This window comes from Borostomias antarcticus, assembly GCF_949987555.1.
Source record: "Borostomias antarcticus genome assembly, chromosome: 8".
In the NCBI taxonomy this organism is placed as follows: domain Eukaryota; kingdom Metazoa; phylum Chordata; class Actinopteri; order Stomiiformes; family Stomiidae; genus Borostomias; species Borostomias antarcticus.
The window spans coordinates 25,467,259-25,479,024 of NC_140241.1; the positions used below are offsets into that span (position 1 = coordinate 25,467,259).

Here is an 11,766-nt window from a genome sequence, read left to right on the forward strand (position 1 = left end):
TGGTGCACACTACAAGAGAAAAGAAAGTGTTCAGTACAGTGTTTTTTTTTCATCAGCACAGATGAGCTATTGAATATGGTTTTGGTCATCATGTTTTTTGCCACAAAATGACAGGATACTGATGTAAAGTCTCTTCCTCCTTTGATAGCTTCTTTATGTCTTGTACTGTGACAAGTAAAGGGACCTGACCTCATTCATACTGTACCTAGTCCTGGAAAACTATGGGCACAATGTATTGTGATTGAAATGTACTGTAACTGAACACTCCCTCGATAGAGGTGTCTGAGGACCACTTAGTTCGATGTTTTGGAGTGTTGACCTGAGTGAATTTAACAGCTTAGTTTTCTCAAGTTCTTAATGGAAAAAGATTGTGAATTCAGCTTCATGCTCCTTTTATTAACTTATTGTGACTGATCACTGAGGGCTTTGCTTGGTTTTGTATGAGGAGAACGTTTATTAGCGTTATTTAAAGCAAAAGTATGAGTGTTTTTATACTCACTTTATTAGTTTGTGGGAGTGTATGAATTGTATGTGTGTTGGCTAATGTCTAGAAGCAACTATAAAGTACACTGATGAACTTTTTTTTTTATACACCTATGCTATAGTGCCATAAACCTCACCAGCTGTATCACGCACTAACTTGTTCACTATCCACGTGTTGCTAAGTCACACTGAATGAAAGATTATTGTCCATGATTCAATAAAGGATTTTTAATTCAAAATCGAGTGCCTCAGATTCTCTACAGACTGCCGACCTGTAGTACGTAACGTCGACCCTTACTTTCTGCTGTTTTTATTATATTCTTAAATATTATTGATGATTGTGTTGATAATTGTAGTCAAGCATACTGTTTGTCTTTGTTCATGACTAGAAAGAGACAGCAGACCGTCTTCTCTGAGACCACAGAGCCAAACATCAAAGTGATGTTCGCTGCAATCAAACCCTGTTTGAGCCCCTCAGGCGGGATGGACCCTCAGCTGAGGTGATCTTGGGGAGCTTATTTGTCTGAAGCTCTACCTCTGAACCCACGTCCCCGTCTGAAGACTGCGCGGACCAGAACCTCGACCTACTGTATCTCCTCTCCATCATTCCCGTAGTATAGGGAACAGTAGCAAGGTGGTGTGACGGTCCTGTTTCTGTCACCTGGCCCTCACAATCACGCCGTCTCACCAGGTGTCGGTGGAACTGATGTCATCTCATGTGACTACCACAGAGTTGTGCTCTTGCTGCCCTGACTATCATTCCAGTGTGTACCAGTGTGTGACTGTATTTGCATGAGAAGGAGGAAAAGGTTTGAGCCATGGCAGAGTAACCTATTGGTACGACTGTGTGAGATCAGGTGACCTGATGAACTAGTCATAGGGCCCAGCTCCAACACAGGTCTCCATTATTCCTGGACCTGAATGAGGTGATTCCCACCCACACGACTGGTTCAGATTATCCAGAGAGAAGTGCTGAAGGTCAACCTGGGGACAGGAGGTAAAGCAGTACTGCTGCAGATGGTCATCAACCAGCCTTGGGGTCTTTGAACCCTGGAATTCAACGAGACTGTGTGTTTATAACCGAAAGGTGCCTGAAAGGGTTCATGTTTAATCCGATTGATCTGTTTCCTTTCACTTTCATGGTTGTTTTAAGATTGACTCATGGGACCTGTGTGTGTGTGCTTGTTGAGGGGTCCAGATGTCCCCACAAGGATAGTGAAATGAAAGAATTGTCCTTGTGGAGCCATTTTGATGGGCCCCATAAGGTTAGGGTTCATTTTACGGTCAAAGGCTTTGTTTAGGGTTAGGATTAATTTTAGGGTTTAGGACTTAATTAGGGTTAGGTTTAGGGGTCCCCCACAAGGATATAAATGCTAAATTGTATGTGTGTGCGCGCGCGTGCGTGTGTGTAAAGAAAATGATTGTTAGCGTAATAAACGTAGCAAATGCTAGGTGGTGAATACATGTTATTATGTCGTAATGGACAAATATAGTTCAGTGGTCATACACAAAGGCATGGGTACACTGCAACAATGGATATATTTTACCTGTCTAATTTTAGCGACATATTGGTTAAATTACCAGGGATTCTGATGTCACTGAGGGATTTGTCCCCGCAGCAGCACATGTTGTTAAACCTCAATATTAATCTCCTCATCACTGAAACTGATCCATGCTCAGCTATTGTAATACAAACACACGCAGTCACAAACGAACTCGGGCAACTGTCGACATCTGAAAAAAAAAAAAAAAAAACAGTGCTGCAAGTAGTCTAGCCTACTGTAAGCGCGCATAACCGTGTTCCTGTTATCAACCTACGCTCGCAGACCAGACAGCATCTCAGACAGCCTGCTCAGATACTGCCAGTCAGTGTATGCGGTTGAATTAAAAAGTCATTCTCGGATGTTCTACTTATTGGTTTTCAACTTAGTAAACTAATTCAAGAAGACGCTCTGACGCGAAGAGATGGCTTGAGAATGTGTTTGAGAAGAATGTCGCCAATAAAAGAAGGCAAGTATTTCTCACTTAATATCTACTATGTAGAAAGGGGGTGATCCGTTTATGAGGCAGCGTGTTCAATGTGTGTGTGATGGTATCTGAAAGGTGCGCCTATGGTGGTTTGTTATGACATTACTTTATCACAATTGCGCAACACTGATGATACCATAAGACCAGATCATTGGTTGATGGTTCATCTTGATATATTAATAATTTCAACTCCGAAGAGATTAACAGCTCTTCATCTGAGCACATGAATAATTTTTGATGTTTTTTTTTACCGCGTGGCCCTTTCCGCGTGGCCCTTTCCGTGTGCCCTACTGATGCCCACTGGCCAATTGTGTTGGATGACATTCACAACTAAAGCCTTTTCCCACTACTAGATCTCACTTACATGATCAAACATAAATTACCATGGCATTAGTTTGGCCTGGACTGTGTTTGTGTCTGTGTCTCTATCAGTGTCTGCTTATGGTATAAAGGTAGGTCCAGACTCCAGTCCTCTTTAACATTACACACGGAGGAATAGCCAACAGCAACATGACTTATTTTCACTGTACTTATGGTGTCTAGCTGGTGTTTTGATTGACAAGACTTCACGATACGGTCCTACCGAAGGATGTGTGTGTTGGCTTATCGCTTCTCTTCAAGACACACACATCCTCTTTTACAAGCTCGATTTTTCAGTTCCTGGACCACCCTTATCATAACACATTACTAGACTTGACGTTGCTAGACTTGTAGGGAATATGGGTGGATTCTCTCTCCTCCTATGTACTCATCTAAGAGGAGTAGCCTACATAACAGTACCTTAGCCATGAGGACTGCCTTTGGTGTGAAAAGTCTGAATCTGGATTGGATTCCCATCAGCTTCAAAGCACTGAGGTCATCTGTTGTCAATAGGCTTCACTGGAATTAAGGTGATCCCAGTGCTATGAGGGTTTCTCTGAACTCTCCCCTGGCATGTGTCTGTGGATTATATATGTACCCCGCTTACAAAGCCCCCTGTCTGCTCTGTCACGGTGGTTAAAAGACAAATTTGTGTCACAGCTTCCGAATTACCTCACCAAAGTCAGGGCACTGGCAGTTGTGTCTCTCAGGAAATTAAGCTGCCATATGTCTGAATGGCCAATGCCACTACCAAATGTCAGAATTGATACAGAGATAGGGGTTGACCATACAGGTCAACAGTAAGTCGGCAGAAGGGGACAGGAACCTCAGATAAACTATGAGAGCTCTGGCCTCGTGACACACTGGCCTACTGTCTGCTGCTCCTGTGGTTCAAGCCGAAGCTGAGTGGGAACCAGGTAATGTTTACAGCAATGTTAAAGCCATTTACTATGTTCATGATCCTACTGCCGGTAGACTATACTGCCCCTGACAAGCGCCAGATTCCATTGCCTTATCACCACTCTAGAGGTCCTCAGGGGAGGGGGGTGTGTGTGTGTATGTGCGTGCGTGTGTGTGTGTGTGTGTGTGTATGTGTGCGTGTGTGTGTGCGTGTGTGTGTTTGTGTGTGTGTATGTGTGCGTGTGTGTGTGTGTGTCAGGGAACAGTTGCCTTGGCTCCCCGAGTGAAGGCACATTTTTGGACATAGCCTAACAAGTTTCCGAAACACGGCTGCGAGGACAGATTCCTATAGGGCAGGGGTGTCAAACTCTGGCCCGCGGGCCAAATTTGGCCCGCAGTGTAATTATATTTGGCCCGCGAGGCAATACCAAATAACTACTAGAGCTGGCCCGCCAGTATTCGATTTTGCATGTCTGCACTATTAAGTTATATATTGTATGGTAATAAGCGTTGCTTGTTCCATATTCAATGTTAAAGAAAAACTTGTTTGGGTCCATATTCAAATTTCCATTTGTTCAATGTTGGCCCGCGACTTTGTTCAAGTTAAAAATTTTGGCCCACTGTGTATTTGAGTTTGACACCCCTGCTATAGGGGATCCAGCTCTCTAATCCTATAACATCATATCCCAGAGGATTGTCTCAGTCAGGACTGACAGCTTTACAAAATAGATCCATTAGGCACATACCGGTTGTTTCTTTATAAAAAATGTCTAAACCCTAAAATACAGCACCCGGGGGGGCATTGCACGCAGTGAGTGGTAACGCGGCACACAGCGCACACACACATGCAATTTTTCGGACGTCACCGGTGGGAATTATTCCATGCATTTGTCCCATTCAAGCTGTCCTCCTCCAGGGGCAGCCAGGAGCAGAGGGCAGCCATCGTTCATGGCGCCCGGGGAGCAAGTCCAAATGCCCAGTCCAGGTCTTGGTCAGGGACCGGATTGAAGAGCATCTGTTCTTCTGCATGTTTTTCATATTGGATTCTTTGGGAGGAAACCCTTGCGAACACGGGGAGAACATGTAAACTCTGCCGGAGACCTTTTGCTGTGAGGTGACAGATAGATAAGATACTTTAATAATCCCTGTGGGGGAAATTTGGGTCACTGCCATACAGTGCTGCACGTGAGCGATTTTGGGGTTCAGTGTCTTGTTCAAGGACACTTCGGCACAATGCTGGGAGCTGGGATCGAACCGGGGACCTTGCTATCCCCGACCGGCCACACTACCTCCCGAGCTACGTTGACCAGTCCATCTCACGCACGCACACACGCACACACACACACACACACACAGAGGAACCTGACTTAAGTCATTGTTTCTGAGTGCACCACACCTTGAATAGAACACATCCATATATAAAACAACAATGCTTTTGTACCAGCAGTAATTCATCTCATGTTTTGTTTTGCGTAATTGTCGGTGATTGGTGAGGAAATGTCTTATGATAAGTGTGTGTGGGGTTACGGGAAAGTTTTCTTAAAATAAAATCTGTATTGTTGTCTACTTTGGCCTATGTGTGAAACTGAGCTCCTGACGAGGCAGAGATAGATCACCTCTTTGCCCTGCTGTGTGTTCCAAGTGACCTGTTGTGCTGTGTATGTTCCAAGTAGGTTTAGAAGGAGCTTGCAACACATCGTGTCACTTTGGCGCCATGGATGCCATAGTGTTTGTGTGTGTATGTGTGTGTGTGTGTATGTGTGCGTGTGTGTGTGTGACATGTGTATGTGTTGGTGACTGACCTGCAACCTTCTCTTTCTCTCTCTTTCTTTCTCTCTCTCTCTCTCTCTCTCTCTCTCCTTCCATAGGCCACTGATCTTCATGGGACAGTAGGTAGACCAGGTTTGCCGAGGTGAACAGGACGGACCAAGAAAGGGCACAAGAGAGAATGAAAGAGAGAGAAAGAGAGAGAGAGAGAGAGGGAGAGAGGGAGGCGTTCTACAACCAGTGGCATCGACTTCGCAGACATCTGTTTTGACGGGGAGGAAGCCGTGGTCTTGTGGTAGCAGCCCAGATAACAGTGTCTGAGAGAGAGACAGAGAGCGAAATAGAAAGAGAGAGAGAGAGAGAGTGATAAATATAGAGAGAGAGTGAGAGAGAAAGGGGAAGTGAGACCCTCCCCCCCACCACCCCCCGTTCAGGTTGTTCATGCGCGTGCCGCGATGCCGCCCTGCTCCTCTGAGTCTCAGACGGTGATGCCCCTCCCCTCGTCCCCACCATGATGGTCAGCGAGTCGGTGGCCTACATCGGCCTGGAGCTGGTCATCGCCTTCCTGGCTGTGGCCGGCAACGTGCTGGTCTGCTGGGCTGTGTGCCTCAACAGCACCCTGCAGACTATCACCAACTTCTTCGTGGTGTCGCTGGCGATGGCCGACATCGCCGTGGGCCTCCTTGCCATCCCCTTCGCCATCTCCATCAGCACGGGCTTCTGCGCCAACTTCCACGGCTGCCTGTTCATCGCCTGCTTCATCCTGGTGCTTACCCAGAGCTCCATCTTCAGCCTGCTGGCCATCGCCGTGGACCGCTACATCGCCATCACCAGCCCGCTCAGGTGAGGCCTGTGGGTGGGCGGGGGGGTCAGAGAGAGTGGACAGTGGGTGGCGGTGGGGGGTAGGGGAGAAGAGTGGATGCTTTTCATCTGAACACCTTATTAGACAGTAGGAGTGAGGGTCACAGCACACCACAGTAGGAGCTGGAGACAGGATTCAACCCTCCACCGAGGGAAGGCATGTGTACTACAGTACTACTACTGCCACTACACCATGTGTACTACTGTACTACCACTACCACTGCCACTACTTCATGTGTACTACTACTACAACTACTACTACTACTACTACTACTACTACTACTACTACTACTACTACTATACTACCACTACTACTACTACTACTACTACTACTACCACTACACCATGTGTACTACTACTACTACTACTACTACTACTACCACTACACCATGGGTACTACTACTGCTACTACCACTACCACTACACCATGTGTACTACTACTACTACTACTACTACTACTACCACTACACCATGTGTACTACTACTACTACTACTACTACTACTACTACTACTACTACCACTACAACATGTACGACTACCACTACACCGTGCACCTCAGATACAGTGTACTGAGTGTACTGCATGTAACTATATACACAGTAGGCTCCATGGAAGTTTGAGACAGGGTCTCAGCGAGCACCAAAGACTCCAGGCCAATTAGATCTTGGCTGTGATGTGCACGGCCAAATGCATTTGTATATCAAAACACATTGAATTATCGCTTGGGTTATTTGATTAGGGCCAATCTCCCCCGCGGCCTGTCCGACAGAGATAGATGTCTCCACACAGGCCTGATTGGGTTAGCGTTGGTGTGCTGTTGGAAGGATTAAAACTGCTATAGGCTTTGATCATTATCATCCCTGTAAATCACACCAGAGAGAGAGGAGGGGAGGAGAAGAGAGGAGAGGAGAGGAGAAGAGAGGGGAGGATGCAGTGCAGGCAGATAGACAGAACGAGGCTGGTAGACGGATATCACGTAGGCTCTCTCAGTGATGTCATCACACACACAGGCACGCACGCACATATACACACAGACGCACACACACACAGCAGTATCACGTATCATTCCTCTCCACTAGATTGATAGTAATTCATTTCCCTAAAAGATACTATCCAGACAAGGGTCATTTCCCTACCATACAGCTCCTCTTTCGAAGGGAAGATACTAGTGATAAGAATAACAAGAGCTTGGCAAGCAGATTCATTAGTTTAGATTAGTATTCTGTGTTTCCTGTCATTCATCGACATAGTAATGACCCTGAAATGTTTATATAAATACAAGTTAGGACGAATGTAGAGCTTGATTTATTTATTTACTGTAGTTGAACATAATGCTTGAAGATGTCTTTCACAGTTCTCGTGAAAAGATCAAACAAGATCTCATGTTTTCCCTCCCTACTGTATGGAGGCTGGTTTACAAAGGTGAGAGAAGGAAGGGTGCCATTTCCTGTCAACTCATGTACAAATACCACTTCAACTAGTAAAGAATGAAAACAGGAAACAACATGCTGTATAGTTCTTCTAACTATGGAGAAATATAGTAGCTGTTTTGAAACACTGCCTTTGGCTCACGCAGGGAATGTGTACGCTACCAAAGCCACAAGTCGTCTGTGTTTTGGCACAATCACAGCAGTGCTATCTGTCACCCCAGAGTCCCCACGCTGTAGGGGAAAAGCCACAGCAGGTGGTGATTGCATAAGGTCGCCTACTGTGTGTGTACGTGTATGTCTGTGTGTGTGTGTGTGTCTGGAGTGTAAATGAGCTTTCATGGGCGCATGAACTTTGGTGCCAAAACTGTTGATCTAAGGGGCTTAATAATCTTGTCGCCATCTTGGTCCACAGGGGCCTCAGCCACATGCGCGCACACACACACACACACACACACACACACACACACACACACACACATACACACACACGCACACACACGCATGCACACACACGCATGCACACACACAAATACACACACGTATGCACACACACACCCGCACACACACACACATACCGCCACAAAAGGGTGGGTCTTGTGTTATATATTACCCTATTGCCCTATAGACATATTCAGAGGGCCAGTTCAGTTATTGATATTATCACACAATATTTACAAGTCTGTGATTATTCATATGATCTTGTATCAGAGATGTTTTGAATAATTTGCTTGACATTTTCTTATCAGTCCTGAAATCTCTTTCTGGGTGAGGAACAAAGAACGCAAAATCCAGCCCATGTAGATCATAGAGAGCTTTAGAGTTATTCTCCCTAAAACACAATACAGCTAGGGAAGAATACCTACTGTAGGACCACATTTAGACCATAGAACTGATTTCCGCTGTACTCTACCATCTGCTAATATGATGGGCTAATCTGTCAAACAATGGAGTTATTTCCCCAACAGTTGGATCTACTTACATAGACCTGACACATGTCCTGGATGAAAGGATTTCCACTCTCATGCATTTCCAGGCATTCTTTTACGTCTCTGGTGTATTTGTAGACAGTATAAGTCATTATTGCAGACAGGAGAAGTATACTTGACTGGTTAGACATACAGTATGGATGGTATAGGAGTGTAATGAAGGATCGTTCTCTTCCCGAATTGGAATGTTTTTGTCCGGTGGGAATTATTTCTCAGTGAACAATGAAGGGTATCAGCCTGAATGACCACAAAATGTGCAACATAAATCAATTCTGACTGATTGATTTGAGATCTTGACCTGTCCGTTTTGACCTCCGTCCTCCAGGTACAGTAGCCTGGTGACGAGCCAGAGGGCAAAGGGCATCATCGCCGTGTGCTGGGTCCTCTCCGTGGGCATCGGCCTCACGCCCATGCTGGGCTGGAACATGGGCACGAACGGCACCAACAGCAGCGCCAGCGTGTGCCCCGAGGGCCTGACCGAGTGCCTGTTCGAGGGCGTGGTCACCCTTGACTACATGGTCTACTTCAACTTCTTCGGCTGCGTCCTCGTGCCCCTGGTGGTCATGCTGGGCATCTACGCCAGCATCTTCATGGCGGCGCGGCGCCAGCTCCGGCTGATGCTGCTGAAGCTCCCGCACGTCCACGCCCACGCCCCCGGGGCGTCGACGTCGAGCTCCTCGTCGTCCCGCTCCACCCTCCAGAAGGAGGTCCACGCCGCCAAGTCGCTCGCCATCATCGTGGGGCTGTTCGCCGTGTGCTGGCTGCCCGTCCACATCATCAACTGCTTCAACCTGCTGTGCCCGGACTGCGGGCGGCCCCACATCTGGGTGATGAACATCGCCATCATTCTGTCCCACGCCAACTCGGTGGTTAACCCCTTCATCTACGCCTACGGCATACACGAGTTCCGTCTGACGTTCCGGAGGATCCTGCGTCAGCACGTGTTGGGGAAGCGGACCGGCCGAGGGGCGGCGGGCGGCAGGCGCATGGCGCACGGCAGCATCATGCAAACGTCCGGCCGTAACAGCGTGGGGAACAGCTCCTGCGGCACGGTGGTGAACAGCTACGCCCTGGACCTCTCCAGCCCCGCCCCCGGCCGCTGGACGCCGTCGCCGCCCCCGCCGGAGCCGGTCAGCTACATCCCCAACGGACACCACAGGGCGGAGGACCCCCCGTCGTCACTCAGACAGCCGTGCATTCTGGGACGCGTAGGTCAGGGCGGGGCGGAGGCGGCGCGCTGCGCGGGGGGGGCGGAGGTGACGGAGGTGAAGGATGGAGGGAGCATCTCCTTCGTTAGCATCAGGCCCCTGTTCTCCTCACAGAGCAGCCCCCCGCCCCCCGCGGAGCTCACCGAGGTCTCGTGACGCCTGGAAGGAGCTGCGCCCTCATAATCAATGTACTCTCGTGACGGGGGAACAGCTTGTTTGACACTCCTGAGCGAATTAGGAGAGAGAGAAGCGAGGGACCAAAGAAAACTCGTGACCTTTTTATCTGTAGAGGTGGATGAACTCCTGTTGCCTGGAGAGGCGATAATGAACTGTTGTCATATTGGAGAATTCTCTGTGCACTTGAGGTGTTCTATCTATTCTTGATTGATTGTATAACATGCCTGTTGCCCAGGGGACACCTTGTAAACTTGGTTCATATGGAAACATTTTGTACACATCGCCTTTCAGGCGTCACTGCTACTGTCCTAGCATCTCTGCGACGGGCTATCAGAAGTCCAGGATAAGGCTTTGTTTTACCCCTCCAAACAGTGTACATTACTGTACAAATCCCATATTACCATCTTGTACTGTGTTCTGATTCATGACCGAACCCATGGATCATGATATTCTTGGATTTGACAATCAAAGAATTACAATTTTACATGATCAGCCTGCTTTTAAAACCAAAAGCAGAGAGCTGTTTCTAAAATCTCAAAAAATATAGTTACTACACCTTGTTACCACTTAATGTGGGTGTGAGACATGAAAAATAAAAGCTCCCCCTGTTGCAATAGTCATATCATGTTTTCAAATTCTAGTGTTTATTTGTCCTAAAATTAAATGTCTTAAACAAACCATCTTTGACTGTTTTTTGACTGAGGTTGGTTGATTAATGATCATGAATGAAGTGTGCACAATCTATACATGGGAATTTTATATATTTTCACAATCCTCTCAAACTCAATCCTCTCAAAAGCCCACCTACAGTACTATAACTGTCCAATAAGGCATGTGATGTCTAGGTTGAAGTATTGATTAGTATTGATTGAAGTATGTTCTATTAAGTGCTTTGAGAGAGCATCTGATTGGAGAGCCAGTCACAGCATTATGTAATTCCGTCACTGATTCGATGTCACAGCAAAAGGGAAAAACAACTGCATTACTCTAAGGGAGAAAATTGATATTGATTTCAGTTAAAACAAGACTTTCTTCAGTTACAGTTAAGGAGTCTGACAGTCTTAGCTCCCATGAGATCCCATGAGATTTCCAGTTTGTCTATCTGGCAGTTTGATTGCTGTCAGCCATTTGTCAGTTTCAAATAGAATATAATCAATGTCACCATCACATGGTAGCTTCACCATTAGTCTTACCAACTGCCCAAAACAAAGAAATACTATACACTATTCTTTCCCCGACTGAAATAAAAGTAAGTGTTTGGCCCTTTGGAGCGCTAACACATATGACCGACACACACACACACACACACACACACACACACACACACACACACGTAATCACACATAATCACACGCTCACCAACTGGTGTGACTGTTTACAGAGTAGCTGCTGACGCCAGTTACTGGGCCTAATGCAATGGAAATCAGATGAAGGTACACTTGATGATGTATTTTATTATGCCATTATGCTTTCCCTTTCCTCATTAAAAAGCTCCTGTACTGTGGGAAAGGCCTAAGCAGCGTCTGCTTCCCTGGAGTAATCTCTTGATGGAGGGGAGGGGTGCTA

At 46.7% G+C, this 11,766-nt stretch overlaps 1 protein-coding gene across 1 annotated transcript; it reads left to right on the top strand.

Annotated features, from left to right (window-relative positions):
* Positions 1 to 6,049: 6,049 nt before the first annotated feature.
* adora2ab (adenosine A2a receptor b) lies at positions 6,050 to 10,179 on the top strand (the record flags this gene model as incomplete). Its single annotated transcript, XM_084442556.1, has 2 exons — positions 6,050 to 6,381; positions 9,141 to 10,179. 2 exons carry the CDS (start codon positions 6,050 to 6,052, stop codon positions 10,177 to 10,179), a joined length of 1,371 nt encoding a protein of 456 aa, XP_084298682.1.
* Positions 10,180 to 11,766: the final 1,587 nt, after the last annotated feature.